The following is a 23,551-nucleotide window of genomic DNA, read 5'->3' as shown; positions in this document are numbered from 1 at the left end:
ATGTTTCTAATCGTCTGTGTGTTTGGACTCAAAGCTCTTGGCAATGAAACAGTTTTATTTTATTATTTTATTTTATATTTTATTGTTGTTGTGGATTGTTTTGATTTCTTCCTGTAAATTTGATGTCTTAATGTTTTAACCCTCAAAATAAAGGAGCAAGTGACCACCTCAAAATGGCAACATATAATATTATAAGATATGAAATTAATACCTATTTAGTTTTGACATAGTTTGATTTGTTGTTTTTTCACTTGTTATTGTTGCTGAAACACCAATAAGTTTAGTCCTGGATCTCAAAGAAAAACGATAACTCTGAATTCATATCTTTGAAATGCAAACTCATCAGATCGGCCCTCACAGTTGGCCAAGTGTTTAAATGTTGTTGTTGTCCAACTTAACAACCTCAATAACAAACCAATGAGAACAATATTTTTTTTTTATTTTTTAGTTTTTTTTATTTAATTTTTTTTTTTAAGGTAGAGTGATAGAGGACAGAAGAAGTGAAAGTGAGGAAATCGGCCAAAAGGCAGCCGAAGAAGAAGAGGAAAAGTTTCTGATAAGGCAGAGGATGATGGGAAGAAACCGCAGGAGAAGAAAAGAAAAGAGAGAATTCTTCTCCGCGGTTGGAGTTCTGGATCTGGGCATTAGAAGAGCTTTCGGTACCACTTCCTCCTTTTCTTCTGAGTGATTTTTCGCTCCAGCTCTTCCAGCCGGGTCTTCATGCAGGACTCCATGTTCTCCGTCTCTTGTTCTTTCTCCTGCAGAGTCCTCATCACGTCGTCCTTGGCCTGAACCAGGGACGATTTCTCCTCCTCCCACTCCAGACGGGCTTTCTCCAGCTGAAGGTTGAGATCATTCAGAAAGGCAGCGATCTCGTCGTTCTTCTGCTGAAGCTGAGCTGTATAGGACGCTTTGGAAATGTCCATCTCCTCCAGCAGGGAGGTTTTCTCCTGCTGCCACTGGTGACAATGACTCTGCAGTTCTTCTTCTTTTATACTCAAAACAGTCTTAAGGAGGTTGTTCTCTTCTTCCAGGGAGGTTTTCTGTTGCAGGAAGTGGAGGCGCTCTGTCTCCAGTTGGTCTTCTGCCTTGTTGAGGGCGGCTCTGACACTGCTGGTCTCTGCTGCAGCTTCTGCCAGCTGGACTTTGTGGGACACCTGGCATTGCTCCAGAGCGGTCTTTGCCTCCTCCTTCTCTTTCCGAAGTACGGCTCTCAGGTTGTCAGTTTTCCTCACTTCAAATTTCAGCTCTTTGTCCAGAGCTTTTGTGGTTGAATACTGCTCAAGGAGCTGGTTCTCCAGATAACTAGTGATTTTCTCCAGCTCCTTGTCAGCCATGTTGCGCAGTTGCTTCACAATCTGCACCTCTGCCTTCTTTGCCTCCACTTCTTGTTGAAGAGCCCCGTTCTCTTTCTGGACAGTCTCGACTTCTTGTTGAAGGGCGTCCTTCTCTTTCTTGACAGTCTCTACTTCTTGTTGAAGGGTGTCCTTCTCTTTCTGGACAGTCTCTACTTCTTGTTGAAGGGCGTCCTTCTCTTTCTTGACAGTCTCGACTTCTTGTTGAAGGGCGTCCTTCTCTTCCTTGACAGTCTCTACTTCTTGTTGAAGGGCGTCCTTCTCTTTCTTGACAGTCTCGACTTCTTGTTGAAGGGCGTCCTTCTCTTTCTGAACGGTCTTCAGTTTGAGCTGAAGGTTCCAGTTTTCGGAGGTCTGATGCTCCAGGTCCATTTTAAATCTATTCAGGATCTTCTTTGTCTTTGTCAGGTCAGCCTGCAGAGCTTCAGTTTGGGCCTTTGGAGATGGGACAGCTTTGGCCTGAGCCTCGTCCAGCAGGGCTTTCAGGCGCCTGATGTCGCTCTCCATCTGCTTCTTCTCGTGGCTCCAGTTGTTGTTGAGGTTGCCATCTTTGTTCTCTTGGAGCATTTCCAGGAAATTTGTCAGTGAGTTCTCCTGCATTCGAAGGAGGACCACCCCCGGGGTTTTGCTCTGGGCGAGTCTGACTTCGTCGTCCTGAAGTTCAGATCTCACCTCCTCTTCGAGGCTGCTGAGGTAGAAGTCCATTGTAGGTTGGAAGTCTTCCATGTTTGACAGGTTGAACTTTGTGTGTCTTCACTTGTTCGCTTGTTCGCTTGCTTGCTTGTTCGCTGACTGACCGCTAGCTACGGAGAGTTTAAGCCAGAACCTCAGGCTATTTACAGGGAAATCTATTTAGTCTTTGATGTCACAGTGACATCAACAAGAATTCCTTTGAAGATGTTACAATGACATCATCAAGGATTCCTTTGATCTGTTGTTGCTAATGGAAACCAGTTTGTTTTTGTTCTAAAATGGAACACGAGCTGTTATAACCTGCATTAAAATATATATTTTAGGTTTCCCCAAAGAAAATATTTTTAAACTTGATGTGAATAAAAGCCTTCATAAATATATTTGAATGGTTCAAGTTTCAAGTCTTTTTATCTATTTAATTTTATTTTATATCCAGTGTGTTCAAAACAATTATTTTGTGCTTTACATAACACGAGCTGTTATAGCCTGCATTAAAATACATATATTCATACAGAAATATGTTTAACATGTTCAACCTCATCCCCCAAAACTGCCGTCAGAGTCTCAGAGGGCTGTGTGTGTTTTACTTACGTCGTCGGTGGATCTTCGTGTGCTCTTTGAGGCTGCATTTCTGATTGAAGTGCCTCCCGCAGATCTCGCAGCGGTACGGTTTCTCTCCCGTGTGGATCCTTTTGTGCCTCTCCAGGTGCCCGGCCCGCTCAAAAACCTTGCCACAATACAGACAGACGAAGCTCTTTTTGAACATCAGCCTCTTCGCCGTCCTCCTGCGGGCCATGTTGTATGCGTTTCTGTACTGACTGAACCCCAGCAGGCCGCGGCCAAGGGGGCTGTGCTGAAACCCCCCCGAGCTGCTGCAGGGTGCCGCCAGGCCGCCATCCAGGGAGGGCTCGGGGAGACGGGACAGGGAGTTAGGCCCAAGATTTAAATAATCAGAGCTGCTGTGTCCCGCGTCGCTCTGCGGCGTCGGCCTCCACTGCCCGCCGTCCCCCTCGAACACAGCCGGCTTCTCCCCCAGCTCATCAGCTTGACCTCTGACCTCTTCACCTCCCTGCTCCACATGTTCACATTTAACCTGGACCTCCAGCACAGGCACGATGTCGCGGTCCTTGTCGCCGTGCTCATTTTCAGCCAAGGTCCTCTCATCGCCCGCCACGCTCTGACTTCCTGTGGATGGAAAAGATCAGAGCTTCTTTCAGTTTAGAGTCAAAACAATTTGTGAAGTTCAGTCCAACATGTTCAGTTTTGTGGGTCAAGTAATTGAAAAGTTCACCCATCAGTCCAAAAACCACACGAGGTACCTGAAGTGACCCGTAAATATACACAGTAACTGACCCACATTTAGATCTCAAACGGTGCCTGTTCAAAAAACTTTTAGGAGGAAATTTCCCAAATTGTGCATTCAACCATCGTAGCTTTTGATTCAGTAGTCAAAACACTTTGATTGTAAATAAAGTTCAGCAGCTCAGATAAAAAGAATCCGTCTGTGTCTTCACCAAATCGATCCGAACTGTAACAACCTGAAGAATATAAAACATCACAGTTCCTTCAGAGGAAGCTGAGGCCAAATTCAGTCTGCAGCATCCCTAAAAAACAGGGGACACCTGAGAGGGGAAACCCTGGTCCTGGACTCCTCCCACCCCCAGAGAGTCCGGATCAGACCCTGGTCCTTTGACTCCCCCCACCCCCAGAGAGTCCGGATCAGACCCTGGTCCTTTGACTCCTCCCACCCCCAGAGAGTCCGGATCAGACCCTGGTCCTGGACTCATCCCACCCCCAGAGAGTCCGGATCAGACCCTGGTCCTGGACTCCCCCCACCCCCAGAGAGTCTGGATCAGACCCTGGTCCTTTGACTCCCCCCATCCCCAGAGAGTCCGGATCAGACCCTGGTCCTGGACTCCCCCCACCCCCAGAGAGTCTGGATCAGACCCTGGTCCTGGACTCCCCCAGGTAGTCCGGATCAGACCCTGGTCCTGGACTCCCGCAGAGAGAGTCTGGATCAGACCCTGGTCCTAGACTCCCCCAGGTAGTCCAGAACTGACCCTGGTCCTGGACTCCCCCAGGAAGTCCGGATCAGACCCTGGTCCTGGACTCCCCCAGGAAGTCCGGATCAGACCCTGGTCCTGGACTCCCCCCACCCCCAGAGAGTCCGGATCAGACCTTGGTCCTGGACTCCCCCCCACCCCCCAGAGAGTCCGGATCAGACCCTGGTCCTGGACTCCCCCAGGTAGTTCGGATCAGACCCTGGTCCTTTGACTCCCCCCAGCCCCAGAGAGTCCAGAACAGACCCTAGTCCTGGACTCCTCCCACCCCCAGAGAGTCTGGATCAGACCCTGGTCCTGGACTCCCCCGGGTAGTCCGGATCAGACCCGGGTCCTGGACTCCCCCAGAGACTCCGGATCAGACCCTGGTCCTGGACTTCCCCAGAGACTCCGGATCAGACCCTGGTCCTAGACTCCCCCAGGTAGTCCGGATCAGACCCTGGTCCTGGACTTCCCCAGAGACTCCGGATCAGACCCTGGTCCTAGACTCCCCCAGGTAGTCCGGATCAGACCTTGGTCCTGGACTCCCCCCCACCCCCCAGAGAGTCCGGATCAGACCCTGGTCCTTTGACTCCCCCCAGCCCCAGAGAGTCCAGAACAGACCCTGGTCCTGGACTCCCCCAGAGACTCCGGATCAGACCCTGGTCCTGGACTCCCCCCACCTGAAGTTAAGCAGGATAAATGTCTCACCTTCTGCAGCCCCCCTCACGGTCAGCCGGTCCTGGGCCGCCCTCAGCTCGGTGTGCAGGACCTGGATGCTGCTCTTCAGCTTCTGGATCTCGGAGTCCCTCTGGACCTTCTCCAGCCGCAGCAGCAGCAGTCCGTCCTCCACCACCCTGGAGATCTCCGCCGCGGCCGCCGCCGACAGCGCGTCGATGACGGAGGCGATCTGAGCCCGCAGGGCGACGCTGCTCGCCATCGCTTCTCTTTGTTTGTTCGCTGGTTCGTTCGTTTGTTTGTTTGTTTGTTTGTTTTCTTCAACGGAGCAGCGACTCAAAGAAGAATCCCGTTACCGGACGTGACGACACGGATACCGTAAAGGCGGGGAGACGGGCGCAACGCGTTTTTAATCCGAGGCACTTCCGCTGTTGAGATTTAAAGGAACATAAAAGGAAAGTGTGAAAATAATCAAAGTGGCTTTAAAATATAAAACAAACAAGAGAGAATACTTTAACAGAGTAGTTTACATTACAGTAATCGTGTTTTTAAGGCAATTAAAATTACAGCAGCATTTTATTTGTTTTTGTACAAAATGTCAAAGCATGTTTAAAAACATCACACTGAAACACAAAGTTTGTCACTTCAGAACATTAATTCACTTCACAGTTATTATTACAATTCCTTAACGACAAATTGTCATGCAATACGTCAAATCATTAACTTAAGTAAGGCAAACTTTAAATAAAAGCAAATACATGTTTTACAGTGAAAAGGGACACACATAGTATGTGTGAGTGTGTGTAATAAGACATAACAGGAGAAAAATGTTAACCGTTGACTTTAAAGAGGGAAAAACATCTCTACAGACACTAGTCCCAGTAGTTTATATTACAAGGTCTGAATTATGTGGCACTTTAAGGTCCTGATTCAAAGGGTGGGAAAATAATGTGTGACATTTAGCTGCTTTCTGTATCATTGTAAAGGTGAAACTTTATTTGCTGGGCATTTGTGTTTATGTTTTTCCAAACATTCCAACCAAGCGACCAAAAAGTCTCCATGTCTGTCAAACAGTCACCGTCATTTTGATCGCCACTCTTCCCAACCATCAACTGCTGACTCGCACACTTGTCTTGTAGTGATATATGGTAAAGAACAGATTGATGATCCGACAATCATACGTGGTCCATCTGTTAAAACAACAAATTAATGTAACAAATCCACATTTTGACCTCTCTGTCGTGCCACGAGAAATGAAAAGTGGGCGATTTTATGATTCGAGCCAGTAAAACTGTCAGAATAAATAAAGTTTCGTCCAAATTGTCTGTCTCTGGGAGTCCCAGCGAACACTATTTCTCCTGCAGGTGAATCTCTTTGTGTATTTTGAGGTTAGCGAGCACCGTGAAGCTTTTACCACACTGCCCACAGCTGTACGGCTTCGAGCCGCTGTGGAACCGCTCGTGTCTCATGCAGTTGTCCTGCCTCGAAAACATCTTGCCACAGATTTTACAACTGAACGGCCTCTCCCCCGTGTGCACGCTTTGGTGCGTCTTCAGCCGGGTCTTCTGGGTGAAAGATTTTCCACATTCGAGGCACCTGAAAGGTTTGAAGGGTTGGTGCATGGAATTGTGCTCCTCCAGCTGAGACATGCGAGGGAAAGCTTTGCTGCACACACAGCAGGTGAAGACTCTCTGATTTACCCTCCACGGATTCACCGACCTTTTCGCTCGCAGGTTGTTTCTGACGAGGACGTGACTGTCTTCTGCCGACTTCTGCAGAGCTGGCGAGGAGCGGCCCTGACTGAATTCACGGCACAGATCTTGTCTAAAGGGCTCAATGTGAACAGACTCTGAAGCGACACTTTCTACGCACATGTGTGGATTCTCCACCTCTACCTTTACCGGCACGTTTAAACAATCCTCTGCTTTTTGCTCCACTGCAGCTGAGGAGGAGCCGTAGGAAGCTTCTGTGTTTCTGTGAGCAGGGAATTGCTCAGCATGAGAGGGGAAGACCTGTATGATCTGCTGCCCTGAAACTGAGCTCTCCTCAAACAAACCACAAGCTACTGGAGGCCATATCGGTGCATCGTGCTCTGCCCCCTCAAAGCAAACATTATTGGCTGCTGTTGCGATGCTTTCTTCGGCCGCAGGTTTATCTTCTGGCTCGTGTTTCACCACTGGCCTCATGTCACCGCTCTTTTCCTCCACATCACAGGAATCAGCAGCTTTTGGCTCCAGATACGCGGCACATGTTTGCTGATCTTCTTTTCTATCTGCAATTTAAAAAAAAAAAAAAAAAAAAAAGGCAAAAATTAAATATTAAATTAAAGATACACATAAAGTTGACTCTCGGCTTCACAAAGGCAAATGCACGCCACACAATTAACTGGAACAGAACAACCTTGTGGCTATTTACTTATCAAATTTAGTGGAAAGTGTCTCAATGCTAATTATTAATTTGTTAACACAACTATGCACTATGTCGACACTCTGCTGGTAAAATTGCATTTAAGATTCAGGTCATATTCTGATTCCCTGATTATCTGAAAATACGATGAGGTCTTTTTTTCTACCTGAAAACTGCATTTAAACATTAAATAGAAGAAGAAATGACACAAAAGTGATTCTAGTTCCTTATTATCATTTCAAATTAATGCATTCCGTTTAAAAACATGAACGCAGTAAAACACAGCATCCATCCAATACATTTTTTGCAAATGAAATAATCAAAGTGGTAAAAAACACCTAGAAGGTGAAAAGAACTTACCTTCTGATTTTTCAGAGTTTAACTGCAAATAATGTCAATACTTTTTCATTTTTATTTTTAATACAGGATTTTATTTTGACCAAATCTGTTGTGTTATTGAATCATCTGAAGAAAAAGTTGATGAGCATTGTTCATGTAGTTGGATAAAAGATAAAAAAAAACACTTGATTCATTCATTTTAAAACATCCAAGTTAGGAAATGTTTTGTTTAATTATGATGTGCAAAAAGTCTGTTCTTATCTCTGCTTTGTGAAAAATGCTCATTATTAGGGTGGATTAGTTTGGACTTTTTCAAATAAAATGTCAATCTGAGACTTGTTCTAAATGTTGATCTTATAAAAATTTTCACTGCTTGAATAAAAACTATAAATCAAAAGGATGCAACTTCAACCTGCTGTCTTTTCTCACTATCGTCTGAAATTGCACAGAAACACTTCATGAGAAAATGACACTGAAAAGATGGATTATTTTTAGGCCGAATTGAGCCGGAGAGAACATAAAATCATCACAAACCTCCTCCTGGCCGATCTCAATAACAAACTGTCTGAAAGAGACATGTGAGTTTTAGATTTGAGCGGATTTAAGCGGAGTTTGGTGGCGTCACCTTCTGAGGAGGTCTGACTCCCGGACCCGGTCTCCTGCCAGCCTGCTGTTATCCGGGTGGTGGCAGCTTGCTGAGCTTTGCAGAGCTGAACCTCCATCAGGTCCAGACTTCTCTTCAGGTCCTGGATCTCGGTGTCCCTCCGGCACATCTCCAGCTTCAGGACCAGACTCTCATCCGCCATCAGCTTGGTTATTTCCGCCACCGCGGCCTTCGCCAAAACGTCCATGATGGCGGCGACCTGCGAGCCGAAAGACGGGGAGAAGGACATCCTGCAGCGGGGAGAAATTCAGACTTTAACGGGGCGACAAGAGCTTCTACACCGACAAGAGGAGGAGGCTTCCCATCGCCTTTATTTTGGTTTACTTCCGGGAAACATCCACGGCGGATGTGACGTTATGGGGCAACTGACGTAACGCTTCGACTAGAGGCGAATCAAAAATGTTCCCACCAAATGAGAAATAAATTCAGTTTCTTTCTCCAATCTTTTTTGTTTAAAAAAATATATCTAAGCTTTGTTTATTAAATAAAAACAGATTTAGTCTTGTACGTTCAGAAAATTGGATAGTCTGTTCAGTTTCAAGATAAATTCGGCCTAAAAGGATTCAGATGAATGACTAACTTTTTTTTAGCACCATATTCATTAAAGTAAACTCTAAAAACAGAAGTGATGAAGATAAAAACACCGCTGATGACCGACCTGATATAGAAACCTGCAGATCAAACCTCGCTGTCAAAATGATTGTCCAAATGATTCCAGACAGAAGAGTTTTTATGTGAGCGATATATATTAATATAACGATAATTTAATAGAAAAGTCTGTGGTTCTTGTTCTGGATTTAAATTCTTGTATCGGAGTTTAAACATTCAACAAAAACAACAACGATGATGATGCAGATAATAATAACAAACATGAAACATCATGTAACACCTTTTTATTCACAGATTTGACTTCAGGTAAATGGCACATCTTCTCTGTCTTTTACTGTATAGATACATTTACTATCCTGCATTGTACTTATATAGTATAAGTATCTAAATAGTAATAGGAGCAGCAGTTTACCTTGAATTTATCAGTATGTTAGCTTCCACGTTTCTAAGTTCCAGGTTTTTTTTCCACGTCAATAAAGTACACACATACAAATAACTTTGCCTCACTTTGCTCTCCATCTATATTATCTTATCTTATCATTATTACATGAGCCTTGGGGCCTCTCTGTCAGGGTCAACATCTACAGTCATGTAAAGCCACAAAAAAAAAACAAAAAACAAACACAAAGTATTCACAATCATTCCTGCAGGCAATTTAGAGTTACCAATAGGCCTGAAAGCTGTTTGTGGCACTTTGAGGGGCGTCAGAGGGACGATGTTGGCGCTGCACGTCATGCTGAATAATTCACATTCAGTAAAAACAGAATAAAACCTTTTATGCAGAGGGACAGTTTGTACAGAAAATCTGTATAAATCCATACACATATTTAATAAAAAATAAAAAATACAAAAACACCCTGCTCACTACACTTCATTTTCCCAATCCCTCTGCCTCTCCCTCTCCTTCTCGCACTCCCTCTCCCTTTCCCGCCTCATCGTTGCTATGGCAACGGCCTCGTCGAAGCACATGCTCAGGGGGCTGCCTCTGTTGGCGTCCCTCGACGCCCATTCGTCTCTTCCCGGCTCCGCTGCAGCAGCAGCAGCTCTGTCCTGCTCTGTCGTGTGGACTCTCTGGACGTTTTCGCGGCCTCTGTCGGCGTCCCGTCGCTCTCTTTCCTGCTGCTGCTGTCTCAGCGTCATGGCGGTCAGTTTGCAGTGCTGAGGCTTCGGGGGCACGACCGGCACCGCTTTCACCTGGAAGACCTTCGGGTTTTTGGAGACGACCAGCTTCCGTCCTACTCCTCCTCGGCTGCTGTCGCTCTTGTCACACTTCGGCGTCCTCTGGTCCGGCCGGGCCTCCTGTCGGTGCTTGTCTGCCCTCGGCGGGGTTTTTTCTGGATGCTCTTCGCCTCTGTCTCGGTCACTGGAGACCACTTCTTCTCTGTCATGATGATGCGATTCTTCGTTGACCGTGTGAGTCGCTTCTTCTACTTCACTTGTCTCTGGTAAGCGAGTCTCTTGTTGCATCTCTGAGTCTGTGAGCTTTTCTTCCACTTTCTGCATCCACTCTCCTTCTCCTTCTGTCTTGTTGATCCGCCCTTCCTCCATTTCGATAATTTTATCTCCTGAGATCTTTGCTCTCTGCGCCTCCTCCTCCTGCTCACTTTCTTTATCCTCTATCACTTCACATACAACTTCCTCAAGCTCTTCCCAAATTTCACCGCTACAAATTGCACTATCCGGCTCCTCGTCACTTTTTTGTGTCTCTTCTTCACCATTTCTGTCAGCTGCACCTTCTCCAGCTTCTTCGATGGGATCTTCCACCCTTTTCTCATCATGAAGTGCTTCTTGACAAACGGTCTCTATCTCTCTGTCTGCCCTCCCGTCCTCTCCCTCATCATCAAGGGCAGCGATCCTTTCTTTTGCATCACCGTGGACAAACTGTCTGTAATGTTCTCCAGATTCTTGTGGTGACACGTCACCAGTTTCCTGTGTGACACAAGAATCTGTGAGACAAGGTGGACCATCATCGGCATCATCTGAGTCCTTCTCCTCCTCAATTTCAATTGTAAATTCATTGTCGTCGTCGTCGCTGATTGGCGGTGGAAACTCATCTTCGGTGATGTGGAGGTCTTCTTCTGTTGTTACGCTGCAAATTGATGATATATTCAAAACAGTTAGGATGAATAAGTGAAGTCCTGCTTTTCAGACGAAGATTAAGGATTTTGTAATATTATATTTCACTGACATGAATTCAATATGTGACATCTGTCATTTGGATGAATGCTTTTTAAATACTGAGATAAATATGATGTGTATTTACAAGTTTACTTTAATGACAGGAGGCGTACAGCCTTTTAGAACCTTCTTGAATCTGTTAAAATAGTTTTTATATAAAAATCCCTGCAGTATATTTAGTGACAGAGATCTCTTTGGATCATTCTGAGTCTATAGCTTGTAAATACAACATAGTGTTAGATGGCATAAATGCAGAAAAATCTAGAAAGTTGTAAAGTCAGTGAAGTAACTTTATGTCACTTGTCCTGAGATATTTCTCTAAAGACACTGACAGCTGCTCAAACAAACATGCCTTCCTTTCCAAGGTTAATCGGTCTTAATCCACTTTTAATTGATTGTATGAAGTTGTAGCATTTTAGTTCCAGTGCTGATCTGCAGATGGAGAATCATCAGTGTTTATCCCGAATCATGTTTGATTCTGACAAATTTTGATTAGTCGCTGTTTGTTTCCCGTAATTTGATTTACTTCCATTTCTAAAGCATACAAATGATTTTAGCCGCTTAATTTCCACGATGAGCTGAGCAGCAGACAGAGAAGCAAACAAACAAACAAACAGACTGAAAAGACGTGATGAGTGCATTTTTAAAGTAAATGTGTTTTTCTGATAAACGGTTTGTTAAATGCATTTGAAGTCAGACGGAGATGTATTTTGTAAATATGTACGATGGGAATCTGTTTCACCTTTGCAGATGGTTCTCGGGTTGGTTTCCTTTTTCTTCTTTGTTCGCCGCCTGTTTCTCCTCCGGTCCTTCGTTATGGTCTATTACTTCTGCCGGCTCTTGATCTCCAGACGGCGGTTCTTCAGACTCTAAGGTCTCAGGTTCTCTCTCCTCAGAGCTCGCCGGTGGATCAACAGGAGGTTGGTCAACGATGCAGCTGGCTTGTGTAAGGGCGTCTGTCTCCAGCCCGCTCAGACTGCTTAAGAGGAAATCAGCCGGAAGGCTTTTATAAAACATGCTCTCATCTTCCTCACTACTGTAATCGTCATCATCACTGTCGTCCCCCGTGTCCTCCTCCTCAGAGCAAGACTCGTCCGGCCCGTTGATCGGCGAGGTCATGTAAGGTAAGCTGAGGGATTTAGTGTGTCGGCTGTGCAGGTCGAGGCTCAGCGGCCTGTGTGGGTTTGGCTCAGTGGGACTGTGTAACTCTGCAGGAACAGGAGAAGGCTGAGTTTGCAGCATGATTTCATACTCATCATCTGAGTGGCCCGGGGGTTCCACGGAGAACTCGTGCACCTGCGAGGGAGAAAAGCAACAGGAAATTTCCTCATGGAAGTCTTGTGCAATCCTAACAATCCTGTCCTGACTTTGGAATTTCTCATGTTGCCGTCTGCAAACATGCACTCATGCACAATGTGTTGAGGAATATTTGCAGCCTGAAAATCCAGCACAAACTATCTCATCTGTACAGATCAAACGGCACAAACCGGGTAGGAGATGCTGCAGTCCATGTGGTCTAGGAACTCAAAGTTATCTTGAACGTAGCCAAACAGCTCCTGGTCGTCTCCTTCCACTTCGGTCGAGTTGAAGACGTCACTAGTGTCTCCTGGTTGGGAACCAGCTTGTTCCATACTTCTCATGTCTGCGAACGAACCAAAGATCGGAGATTATGTCATAAACTGCACGGCGTCGGGTTAAAAGAAACCAGTTCATGGTGACAAGGACACAAAAATATCAGCAGCTAAAAGTGAGACTGGGAAGTAAAATATCAGCCTGCGTGTGGCTCTGCACTCATAATTTATGGCGTTGTGCTTATTCGGTGTTATCATTTATTTTACTGCTGAAATTGTTCAAGAATAAATCTGAAAAACTGATTTAGCGCCAAAACTTGAAGAAGCCTGAAGGCCTTTAAGGGATTTATTTGTCACAACCCATCCAATAGCTGTAAAGATATTTGACTTGGTGATTACATCAGAAGGAGCAGTGATCTTGAACGTACCCATGTATTCGCTGATGTCGTCGATATATCTGTCACTTTGTGCAGGAGCTTTGTCGTCTGTGTTGAAAATGTAACTTTGGGTTCGTTGCTCCTCAGACACGCCTTCAGCCATCACCTCCGACTTCTGTCCACCATCTTCTTTCACCTCCTCTTCCTTCTTCTCTTCCTCTTTTGCCACTTCGGCCTTTTCCTCGCCCACGCCGCCTGTCCCTGTTGTGTCCTCGTCCACGTCCACGACTTCTCCCTTTTCTCTCTCCTCAACCTTGCCACCTTTCTCCTCCTTCGTTTGCCTCTCTCTCCTTTCCTTCCTCGTCACTTTCTCTCCTCCATTCTTATCATCCTCCCTGTCCCCTCCTTCCTTATCCCTGCCACGATGGACGACCCGGTTGCTGCTGCCCCCCTGCTGCAGCATCCCCAACGCCAGGTTAGAGGTGATGTGTAGTGGCACAGTAACCATGGTGGGCCCCGTGATGTGCATGGCGGCCCTTCGTCCTGCTTTGGTGGACTGTCCCGGGGATCTGGACTGGAGAGTCTCATTGCCTACGGCCCCTAAACCTTCAGGGTCGAGGGCGGTGTAGGTGCCCTGGGTTCCCGCACCCCCACTCACCAACCCCGTCCCCCTGCGGTACGTCACGGCGTATTCGCTGCCACCTAAAGCGCCAGAAGATGCTGGAGCGTCTGGGCCTGCAGGGGAGGGGGCGGCTTGGGGAGACATGTTGCTGGAAGGAGGGCACTGGTCAGAACGTCTGGAGCCTGGAAGAAAACGAACAGATGAAATCCAGGCCCCACTCTCCTGCTTTACTAAACCAGTTCAGTCTGACCGTCACATTCCTACCCGATCAGTATCTGATGATGTGTTTGTAGAGTTTGTAAAGTGAAAGAACAGCTGTTTGTGTTGAAACTGTTTCTGTATTTATGTTTGATCACGTTTTGGTTTTTTTTTGTGTGTGTGAGAGAAGAGCTGTACCTTCATTTGGATATGACTGAGTGCTGAGGGAGTCCATACTTCTTGCTGGTCTCAAAGAAGCCCTGTCTTTTTCTGAAAAACAAAACAGAACAAAAATAAAAGCTGTGAAAACTGATAATACTGGATGTTAAAGACTGCCTGAAAGAGCTCACGACAACTTGATGTTGAAGCTAATTGTTGATTTCCATCACAGTCCCCCAAATTGTTAATCTCATTCTCGACCTTGCCCAAAAGAATTTACTCTGAGTTTCAAACAATGAGAGCTTGTAGGTTACGATCGACAGTGAATTTCATTTTCTACCAGAAAGGTGAAAAATTATATCTTCCTTCCTGTTTCAGTTAAACAGACTTTAGATAATAAAGCTGCAGAGTTTAACATACAAAAGATGGACACAGGAAAATGATCTGGAAAAAAAAAAGCAGCGAGTCATTTGTACCTTTTGCTGAGTGTTTGTTTCTTCGCCGTGGGTCTGGGAACCGTCCTCCGATGTTGAAGATGGACATCCACTTCCTGCCCTTCAGAGACCCTTTCCTCCTGAGGTGACATTTTTTTAAACAATGAATTCAGCGTGAAATCTGAATTTCACTTGACAGGATATAAGTGATAGTTTGACTTCAGCATGAATCCGTTACATCGGTTCAACACAGGGAAATGAAAAACATAAATCTGGACGTTAATGTGATGACTCCTCACTTGTCTGTGCCTTCAATGATAGCATGGTAGGGTCTTATGGGGAGGGGGCCGTCTCCTGGACTGATGTTCCCGAAGTTGTGCGGAGCGGGAACAGACCTAAATAGCGGTTCGTCCTGATTGGACTCTGCTGACGGGGAGGGGAGGGACTTCCTTCTCTCACTTGATACACCCGCTGAAGGAAGATGTTGAGGCCGAGGTTAGTGTGGACCGCTCTGTGTTTGTGTGTCCATCTTTGTGTGTGTGTGTGTGTGTTCACACCTTGCTCGGGAAACAGCTGAGGAACGTGTGTGAGGATGAACTCCACCACGATGGACTGAACTCTGACCTCCATGAAGGCTGCTGTACCGTTAAAACCAGTCGCCTCGATGTCTTTTGACCTTAACATCAACATTGATTGATTATTGGACGGACAACGGTGAGTGAAAGAGTTTATGGATTTTCTGCTGACCTGAGAAGATTGGGGGCCCAGACGATGGCCAAGTTTCTGGCGTGCATGTTGGTCTCCGAGGAATGTGAGGCCATCTTGACAAGGTGACGCATCAGGAACTCCAGAGTCCTGAAACAAAGACGATGAAGACATGAACCTGTCAGACCGCCTCTAATGTCGAACAATCATTTGTCCGACACAATTATTTGTCCGAACCTCTATTAGCTGTATTAGCTGTAAAATTGCCTACTGGCTTATTATTGAAAAGGTATCAGGAGTTTGGGATCTAATGAGCATCCCTGCAGGTGAACTCTCCAAAATAAGAGAACTATTCTGAATCCGGCTCCCTGACGGCACACAAAAGGCAGAAATGTGTGTATGAATGAAACAATGGAAGTAAAATGTCAGGATATTCCCTGGATCGTTATATTCACTGAGAAAAAGACTTGGCTTTGTTGTGAAATGGGTCTGAACCCGGACTGCACCTGTAATGAGGAGTCGGTAGCTCTTTGAGAACATCTCTGATCTTTACCAGCCTCTCGCCCTCCAGCTGGATGGCCACCGCCTCCTGTAACACAAAATCAAATGAATGAAAAGACGGCACTTCATCGCTGTTTGGTGCTGTTGGAAATATGGGACTCGTAGTCTGAAATGACTCTTCTGCCGCTCTGGGATCATTCCAGAACAAACATGGAAACTGCGTGAAGTGTTTGTGAGTCTGAGTTACTCACAGCAAACTTGTCGTACAGCTGGTATGTGAGCAGAGGGTTGGGCAGCTCTCTGAAATAAGCTTTACACAGAGAGCTGACACAGTGGATGTCCTGAAGGTACACGTCCTTGTTCAGGTCTGGATTCCCGTCGCTCTCGAACTCTCCCCTGGTCGCACAGACGAACACGTCATCTCAGAGCCGTCTTGGCAACACAACGCAGATACAGATAGAAAGACACACGCACACACACAACTTGCCTAAGTTTCTGTATGTTGGACGACACTCCGGACAGCCTGTAGATTCCATCCACGATCCCATGATGCTCCACAAATTCACTGCAGCATCGCAGAACCTGAGGAACTGCGTCAAATGAGCAAAATGAATGAGCTGCAGATCTGAATAACAATCAGGCAAACATGTCTTTTATTATTTAATGACTAATTCAACCTTTCTTTTGGTTCTTTATATAAACTTCAGAAAAACTTATTGTGGTCAATTCAAAATAAAAAAAAATTGCAAGAGGAAATATCAAAACAAAAAGACAATATCTATACACAAGTACACAAATTAATACTTTATAATATATGAAGACAAATTGTTATCAGCATGGTTTGGCGTTATTAGTTCACCTTTTTTTTTTATCCAGACTGAATTATCTACTATTAAAATGACATTTCACGCAGACATTCGTGGTCTGCAGAGGATGAATCCTGCTGAATCTCTTTACATGTTTGTGGATGTTAGTGAAACGTCTCACCAACCGTTGGCTGCACTGACACAAACGTTCACGTCATCCTCTAAATGAATTACAGCAACTTTGGCGACTTTTTTATCAAATCAAAGTTTGAGGTTGTCCAAGTTTTAGTTTATGACCAACTTTTTACAGACCCGATGACAACAAGCTTCACTGTGTGCTGAGTGCTAATAACCAAACTCTGAGTCATTCCTGTGACCACGGTGAACAGTACATGACGTAACAATGTTCATGGTCATTGTGTGCATTTAGCATGAAGCACTTCAGCCTCACAGACATAGAAGGCTGAAAACTAGTTTTGTTTCCATCTCAAGGACCATCAAAAATTAAACCTCCAGTTGAGTAACGCATGGACTGCTGTGAGATAGAAAACAGGAGCATTCACTTCCATGGCTCACTGTCTCGACCTGGTGGGGATAATGTTGTGTGGTCGGAGTGTGGACGAAGAAATGTGCATAAACAATATCTGAGTCAATATCTGTTCGCTTGGTGCAAAATAAGAAACCAAGCATTTTCCCAATTTGACAAATATTCCGAACTAACAGCTGCTGCCAAGTTGCCGACCATCAATCGGCGGAAAAAAATATTTTGACCACTGTAGGATGACGGGCCAGAGAGTTTTATCGAATACAAACGATTTTTATACAAACAGTCACAGAGTGCTTTACGGGCAGAATAAAAACTACAAGACAACAGCTAGTTAACAGAAAGCTATAAAACATCATCATCTTAAAAGATCAGGGAATGTCTGGTGATAAAAGTAAGTCTTATTTCATCAGGAGGCTTGTTCGACAGTTTTTGGGCTGTGACGGTTAAAGCTTTGTCACTTTTTTAGATTTTAGTTCAGATTTAGGGGATCAAAGGCCTCTGTTGGGATGTAAGGGGTTAAAAGGTCTGATGTGTAGTGTTTTATGGACAATGTGTGGTGAAGTTGATGATTATTTATCAATAAGACGTGTTCAGTGTTTGCTGTGGTGCAACAACAGCAGTTCATGATACAATGGGACTCTTTTTAGACCGGGGGGGTGTTGGACTTACTCTCCTGAGAGGAGGCCGTCAGGTGCTCGAGCAGGTCACATCCAAACACCTTCTCTTTGTTCCCTCCTCGTTTCCTAACTCTTCGCATCCTGTCTGCTGTTTCCACCTCACATTCAGACGGGCCCCGAGCTGCTCAGTTCCTGACCGTCACGCCGACTTTCTGAGTTTCTGTGAGGCTGACCCGGCTGCGTTGGCCTACTCGGTTAACGCGACGCTGGCTTTCGTAAAAGTGGTGCACATTTCAGAGAGTTGACCGAGCTGCTGCTGCTGCTGCTGCTGCCTCTGTTTCCTTTACTTCAGTGCATGGTTGTTGGGCTGTAGAGGGCTGCTTCCTCTGTGAGGCACGGCACTTTGGAGTTCATGTGTTAAAGCCTGATTGTTAGGACACGCTTCGGCTCATCTTCCACCCTGTAAAAGCAGAAATAAGAATTATTTTTCTGCAAACGCCAGCTTGCCACATTGCAGACAGCAATCTCCCCTTAAAATCAAACAAACTGGCGATGAATCCTCAGCATGCCTGTGTGGTTTTCCACTTCCCCCCATTGCACTCAATTTATTTTCGAATGAAAGGCCACACCCTTGACGCTGTACTTCTCTTATTCAATGTAGTGAGCCCTCTGAATGTTTCGCTTCATTCACAACACTTTCAGCAACTGGACCGGCCCAAAATCTCCAATCTCAGCCCCTGCCAGAAGACGGAGTTCAGCACGGACTGGGTCTGTCCCATTTGCCCACATGTCACGGCCATTTCGGCCCTTTTTTCACTGCAGCGGAAGTCGAGCTCTGCTTAAGCTTGAACCTGTAGAATCATACAGACATTCAATCTTGCTCTCCATCCTCCTCCATCTTCCTGACACCTGTCGCTTCCCTCCTGACGTCCGCCATCCCTCCCTGTCTGTCCGCTTGTAGGGAAGAGTATCGGTGAAGGAACACAAGAAATTAAAGACATTGAAAAGCAAATACGAGCCTTCCTACCTTCACTCTGCATCAGGACGCAAGAAACAGCATAAAATGATGACGCAAGAAACCACTAAACTTCCCCTGTTAACTTCCTGAGTGTCTCTCCTTCTCTTGAGCTTTCTCTCTGTATGTGGCCGACAGTTTCTCCGCCTCTGCTCACTGAGTAGGGAAATCAGTTCAGTGTATCTGTACATCTATTTCCCTTTATGTGCCGTGGAGACCAAGTTCCTCGTGTGTGTCTCGCTTCAACAGCCAGAAACGCTCGGCAATTGTTGAGAAAGGACAGTTTAACTGTCGACAAAACGCGACAAATAAGTCTTTGGCTGACTTCCTTTGTCTGCGTTGGTTGTACGTGTCGTGGTGCTGAGGACAGAAAAGCATAGCATCACAACGAGTGCGACAAAAGTACCGCAGACTGCCACACAATGCCTCACAGCCAAAGTCCAACAAAGACTCAGAAAGTGGCCAACCAACACAAATTACTGCAAACTGATTCTAAATGTCTAAATGTCCAGTGTTATTCATTTCTATGAAATAACCCAAAGACCCAGAAATCATAACACAACGGAAACTGGAACCACCACATAGAACACAAATTAACAAACAGAAACTCAGAATATCATTTATGTCATAGTTTGGCACAAGGCACAGAGACTACACTGCAAAGTACCAGGAATTTCACAAAAAATGACCAAGAAAAACCAAGAGGGCCAACTTTTAAATTCACAACACACAATGAACCACAAAAAGCACACATACATACACTTACAGAACCAAGTTACCACAGTGAGGACTGTCTGTGGGTTAATGTTTCAGAGCTTTCAATGAGCAGTGAAACATCTGGATGCACCATTATACTGTGTGTCATGAGCAGACAGTTTATGTGTATTGTAGTTTAGGATTTTTTTCCCGCTAGAGAACGACTTCCTTCCACCTTTTATAAAGTTTTAATAAGTCAGAACTACTTCCTTGATTAATAGTAAATAAATAATTTACCAATGCTTCATAGAGCTCTCATGCAGCAATTAGAAGAGCCCCCTGTGGACAGCCAGGGTTTGCTTTCATACTTCCTGTTTGCTAATCAAACTAATCTAAACGTTGGTGACCATTTTATACATTTCATGCTTTTAAATGAATCAAAAGTCAAGACTTGGAAATGTCCACAATTTGTTAATTTTAGCCCAAATACTCCAGAAAGTAAGAGGTCCACTAGAATGTCTTAAAATCTCACACGTAAATCGTTAATGCAAGGTTAATCAACATCCACACGTCTATATAAGCTTATTATTAACATAATATAAATTTTAATTATTCGTTATTCTGCTTCAGGAGCTATTTCTGATCCATATTGATTATTGATAATCTGACTTTTCATTCCCCCGTTTGTCATCCAAAAAAAAAACCACAGGGCTTATAAACACTTAAAAAACGGTTCATCACGTACTATAAAGTCATGAACACCAATTCTAACTCTTGATTGTTGATTTTTAAATATAAAGCTGATGAAGCATTTAATAATAAAGAAAAGGTCAGAGATAAAAAGTAATTTTAAACTTGACCTATATTAGTGTCATAGAGCAAACATTAAATGGACAGTGCGCGTGTACTCTGATATTTACGATACAGTGACGTCACTTCCGGCTTCGCTTCGCTTTATTCTCCTTCATCTCCCAAAATGGCGGAACCAAAATTCAACTACATGCCAACTGGCGGCAAAAAGGCACATAAACAGCTTTAATTTTTGTTTTTATTTTACGTGGCAGATGGAGTGTGAGTGCGTCGGTTAAAAAAGTAAATAAATAATAAAAATAAAAGGCTGTTTTATGTTTTGTTGGGACCGACTGACGCCGCCCGCTCGGTGCGCAGGGAGATTTAAAACGAGCGTCCACTCCATTCACACACGAAGCGACGGAACTTCCGCTTCCCTCCAAAAACAAAAAGGGAAATAAACAGAAGGAAACAATCCGAGTCGGAGTCTCGTCGCGGTTTGAATCGGACCGAGAAGCGGAGATGGAGAGCAGCGGCCTCCGCAGCCAGCTGCTGTCCGTGGCCGAGCTGCTGGCCGCGGCGGCGGCGGCGGAGATCCACCGGCGGGTGGCCGACAGCTGCGCGGAGCTCCGGCTGGAGCTCATCCAGAGCCGGACGGACATCGAGCTGCTGAAGAGGCAGTGTGAGGCGATGGAGAAGGAGCTGCTGAGGGGCCGGAGGAGAGGTTTGTTTGTTTGTTTGTTTCACACAGAATCACATGTCCCCCCCCCCCTCTCTCTTTCTCTATCCAACCGGCCGAGGCATGGACGGATATGTTGGGTCTCTGGCTGTCTCAATAAATCTGATTAGATTTTTAACTCTGCTGTCCCCTCAGTGTTTTGTCCTCCCCCCACCCAGAGGTGCCTGAGCAGAGACAGACAGGTGGACACAGACACTCATCAACCCCAGCAGGTATCAACATTTATTCATTTCATGGTCATTTCTATCAGTAAAAGAAAGAAAAAAACAAACAAACCGCCCATCAGCCTCCAAGATGCTGCTTTTATGTCGTAAACAACCCCAAATCAGATATTAAACATTCAGTGTTCATATTTGTGTTAATGTATGTCTGAATTTTCTGGCTGGTAAATAACTTTGATGATTATTAACACACATTTATCTGCACACTTGGTAACCAGACAGTTCAGTTCAGCTCCTGTTTGTGGGAAAAAAAAGAGCAAAATAAATAAACATGAAATAAATGAAAGAGTTATTTTAGATAATTATCATAATTGATTTCAGTAAATTGCTTAGTCAGTCAAATAACAGACATAAGTCACAACGCTGACGTTAAATGTCTTTACATTAATATGTGACAAAAGGAAGAACATCTCAGGTTTTTTAATTTAATTATTTTAATTATCTCAGGTTTGATCATTTTATATGGAGCATGTGTGCGTTTGTTTATGTATCTGGCTCCACAGTGTGTGTGTGGTGTTAATGCTGAGTGTTGTGTTGCAGTGTGCCCTCGCGGAGTTGAATGGAGCCGAACACATGCAGATCAAAGAGGAGATGTGTAAGAACGACACACACACACACTTCAGATACACACCACAGAAACTTGTCGACGCAGCAGTTGCACAAAGTCTCACACTTAGAGCTGTGTAACGTTGTGTCACACTGTGATTCCTCACTCACTTAGAGACGGACTCCAAAATGAAGCCAGATTTCAGAGCTCAGCCTCAGTGACATCGCATTTTGTGTTTGTTTGTTTTTGTTTAGCATCTGCAGCTGAAGAGTCGTCGTGCTTCGAAGCATCCCCGCCCGCCTGGACCGACAGTTTTGTGGACAGCTACCCGGCGGACCCAGAATCTCCAGATTCCCCAGCGGATAACTTGGACCCTCTGGCTGAGCTGGAGCTGAACATGAACCGAAACGGGACAGAACTTGTGGTGAAACAGGAGAAAGAGGACGCAGCTCTGCTCAGTTCACGCCTGCAGACGGAGGAAGGTGACGACCAGCTGTGTCTGACCGGCGATCCGAGCTCCTCCTGCGTCGCTGAGCGACAGTTGGGGAAGAGTGCCACAGCGGTCACGCCTCATAGTGACCTGGATTTGGGGGCTTTGGCCCCCAGAAAAGACTTGGTAGAGAAATTGCCTTACATCAAAGTGAATGTAGCACGGGGGAAGAGACGCAGCCGAATGTTGGGACGTCCATATAAAAGGCCGCAGGAGGATGAAGGACGTGGCGCCTTGTCTCAGAATAACTTCACAGACCGAAGCTCATTTCCTCAACAGTGGCAGCACCAGTACAGAGACTGCACCCCCACCAGGAGGGGCCCAGTTGATGGTCTGACGGCCGCCTCCGGCCGCACAAGCCTAGTGAGGTGGATGAGGCCGTCCCGAGTCAGAGAGAAGAAGTACAGCTGCACGTACTGCGACAGAAGCTTCACGAGGTTCAGCCAGCTCAAAGAGCACCTGAGGAGCCACACGGGCGAGAAGCCGTTCAGCTGCCAGCAGTGCGGCCGCAGCTTCACCAAGCATTGCAACCTGACCCGGCACGCCGTGGTCCACAGCGGCGAGAAGCCCTTTGAGTGCTCGCTGTGTGGGAAGTGCTTCACCCAGCGGTCCAGCCTCACGTCCCACCAGAAGACGGCACACTGAGCTCAGAGCTGTGTCTCTGCCGACTTTGAGAAATATTTCAGCGTAAAAAAAAACAAAACAAAAAACATCCCAAACACTGATAAAGCTGTCTAAGCTGTACGTTGTGTTTGTTTAACAGAAGGTGACCACATTTCATTATTGGTTCATTGTTGTTCATACGAGGGGTGGGTGGGAATGGGGGGGGGGGGTTGGTTGTTTGGAAAAAACATCCACTCCAGTTTCACACCCCAGCGTGGCATCAAATCAATGTCTGGTTTTAGACATTTTTACATCAATGAGAAACAAATAAGCAGATATTTGACATTTTTGCTTAGAAAAATGGGTGATTAGTGATAAATGTAATTTGTAAAAAAAAAAAAAAATTTAAATGACCAATAGTTTGTAGTTACAATTATTTTTCTTTTTTTATTTGTTTGTTTGTTTGTTTTTACTGTTTTAGCAGCTAAAGCTTTCTACTCTTCACTCTTTGTTGTAAAATCAGTTACTGGAGTCGGGACATTTACTTCGCTGCGTCACACATCTCGTAGAAATACACTAATATTGTTGAAACATGGTCTGATAGTACACTGATGTGGTCTTTGAAATGTGTGTTTTCCTGTTTTGTTTTGTTTTTGTTTTTTTTCTAAAACAAGCTGCTACGATGTAAAATCAGTTCTATGAATGTTTTAGTCTTGAAAGAGATGAAATACTAACAGAAATGATGACACGTTGCTGATAATCTAATTACCATTATAGGTTCTTTTTGTTTTACATTTCAATAAAACTGATTTTATAATTAATATAATTACAATTTTATTAAAAATTTCTTTCATCCAGATCTGCAGAAAAGATTTTGAGAGTACTTATAAACTGCAACAGCTACGAGTCAAACATTTTCTTATGGATCTCAAAATAATAATAATAATAATTAC

At 45.0% G+C, this 23,551-nt stretch overlaps 5 protein-coding genes across 6 annotated transcripts; 1 reads left to right on the top strand and 4 right to left on the bottom strand.

Moving 5' to 3' along the window:
• Nucleotides 1-615: 615 nt before the first annotated feature.
• LOC115057234 (trichohyalin-like) lies at nucleotides 616-2,103 on the bottom strand. The gene has a single exon (XM_029524177.1). The coding sequence runs from the start codon at nucleotides 2,079-2,081 to the stop codon at nucleotides 645-647; it is 1,437 nt and encodes a 478-aa protein (XP_029380037.1). The 5' UTR covers nucleotides 2,082-2,103; the 3' UTR covers nucleotides 616-644.
• Nucleotides 2,104-2,630: 527 nt separating this feature from the next.
• Nucleotides 2,631-5,111, bottom strand: LOC115057241 (zinc finger protein 205-like). Its single transcript, XM_029524184.1, has 2 exons — nucleotides 4,799-5,111; nucleotides 2,631-3,233 (listed from the first exon to the last, which is right to left on the bottom strand). The coding sequence occupies exons 1-2, from the start codon at nucleotides 5,025-5,027 to the stop codon at nucleotides 2,632-2,634; spliced, it is 831 nt and encodes a 276-aa protein (XP_029380044.1). The 5' UTR covers nucleotides 5,028-5,111; the 3' UTR covers nucleotide 2,631.
• Nucleotides 5,112-5,432: 321 nt separating this feature from the next.
• Nucleotides 5,433-8,471, bottom strand: LOC115057236 (zinc finger protein 569-like). Its single transcript, XM_029524180.1, has 2 exons — nucleotides 8,136-8,471; nucleotides 5,433-7,037 (listed from the first exon to the last, which is right to left on the bottom strand). The coding sequence occupies exons 1-2, from the start codon at nucleotides 8,401-8,403 to the stop codon at nucleotides 6,115-6,117; spliced, it is 1,191 nt and encodes a 396-aa protein (XP_029380040.1). The 5' UTR covers nucleotides 8,404-8,471; the 3' UTR covers nucleotides 5,433-6,114.
• A 597-nt stretch (nucleotides 8,472-9,068) lies between these two features.
• Nucleotides 9,069-18,651, bottom strand: si:dkeyp-68b7.12 (rho GTPase-activating protein 31). Of its 2 annotated transcripts, XM_029525732.1 has the most exons (14): nucleotides 18,526-18,651; nucleotides 17,551-17,958; nucleotides 16,016-16,118; nucleotides 15,780-15,924; nucleotides 15,534-15,616; nucleotides 15,070-15,177; nucleotides 14,880-14,998; nucleotides 14,622-14,793; nucleotides 14,365-14,462; nucleotides 13,928-13,999; nucleotides 12,961-13,713; nucleotides 12,449-12,603; nucleotides 11,704-12,257; nucleotides 9,069-10,872 (listed from the first exon to the last, which is right to left on the bottom strand). In XM_029525732.1, exons 2-14 carry the CDS (start codon nucleotides 17,636-17,638, stop codon nucleotides 9,648-9,650), a joined length of 3,675 nt encoding a protein of 1,224 aa, XP_029381592.1. In that variant the 5' UTR covers nucleotides 17,639-17,958; nucleotides 18,526-18,651; the 3' UTR covers nucleotides 9,069-9,647. The 2 variants fall into 2 exon arrangements, with proteins under 2 accessions (XP_029381592.1, XP_029381593.1); XM_029525733.1 differs by lacking the exon at nucleotides 18,526-18,651 and having other exon boundaries at nucleotides 17,551-18,102.
• A 1,680-nt stretch (nucleotides 18,652-20,331) lies between these two features.
• Nucleotides 20,332-23,413, top strand: LOC115057116 (zinc finger protein 135). The gene is made up of 4 exons (XM_029523970.1): nucleotides 20,332-20,722; nucleotides 20,873-20,949; nucleotides 21,499-21,553; nucleotides 21,760-23,413. Exons 1-4 carry the CDS (start codon nucleotides 20,521-20,523, stop codon nucleotides 22,638-22,640), a joined length of 1,215 nt encoding a protein of 404 aa, XP_029379830.1. The 5' UTR covers nucleotides 20,332-20,520; the 3' UTR covers nucleotides 22,641-23,413.
• Nucleotides 23,414-23,551: the final 138 nt, after the last annotated feature.

The sequence above is a fragment of the Echeneis naucrates genome, chromosome 17, assembly GCF_900963305.1.
Source record: "Echeneis naucrates chromosome 17, fEcheNa1.1, whole genome shotgun sequence".
Classification (NCBI taxonomy): domain Eukaryota; kingdom Metazoa; phylum Chordata; class Actinopteri; order Carangiformes; family Echeneidae; genus Echeneis; species Echeneis naucrates.
This window is presented reverse-complemented; position numbering and strand designations above follow the sequence as displayed.

What these genes read in the sequence shown, in the direction of transcription:
- LOC115057116 (XM_029523970.1), top strand. Translation starts at nt 20,521, where the DNA reads ATGGAGAGCAGCGGCCTCCGCAGCCAGCTGCTGTCCGTGGCCGAGCTG. An exon ending in GCTGAGGGGCCGGAGGAGAG is followed by an intron (nt 20,723 to 20,872) that starts GTTTGTTTGTTT and finishes CTGTCCCCTCAG; the next exon opens with TGTTTTGTCCTCCCCCCACC. An exon ending in GCAGATCAAAGAGGAGATGT is followed by an intron (nt 21,554 to 21,759) that starts GTAAGAACGACA and finishes GTTTTTGTTTAG; the next exon opens with CATCTGCAGCTGAAGAGTCG.
- si:dkeyp-68b7.12 (XM_029525732.1), bottom strand. Translation starts at nt 17,638, where the DNA reads ATGCGAAGAGTTAGGAAACGAGGAGGGAACAAAGAGAAGGTGTTTGGA. An exon ending in TCAGTCATATCCAAATGAAG is followed by an intron (nt 13,714 to 13,927) that starts GTACAGCTCTTC and finishes GTTTTCTTCCAG; the next exon opens with GCTCCAGACGTTCTGACCAG. An exon ending in CGACATCAGCGAATACATGG is followed by an intron (nt 12,604 to 12,960) that starts GTACGTTCAAGA and finishes GTTCGTTCGCAG; the next exon opens with ACATGAGAAGTATGGAACAA.
- LOC115057241 (XM_029524184.1), bottom strand. Translation starts at nt 5,027, where the DNA reads ATGGCGAGCAGCGTCGCCCTGCGGGCTCAGATCGCCTCCGTCATCGAC. An exon ending in CGTGAGGGGGGCTGCAGAAG is followed by an intron (nt 3,234 to 4,798) that starts GTGAGACATTTA and finishes TTCCATCCACAG; the next exon opens with GAAGTCAGAGCGTGGCGGGC.
- LOC115057236 (XM_029524180.1), bottom strand. Translation starts at nt 8,403, where the DNA reads ATGTCCTTCTCCCCGTCTTTCGGCTCGCAGGTCGCCGCCATCATGGAC. An exon ending in GAGTCAGACCTCCTCAGAAG is followed by an intron (nt 7,038 to 8,135) that starts GTGACGCCACCA and finishes TTTAAATTGCAG; the next exon opens with ATAGAAAAGAAGATCAGCAA.
- LOC115057234 (XM_029524177.1), bottom strand. Translation starts at nt 2,081, where the DNA reads ATGGAAGACTTCCAACCTACAATGGACTTCTACCTCAGCAGCCTCGAA.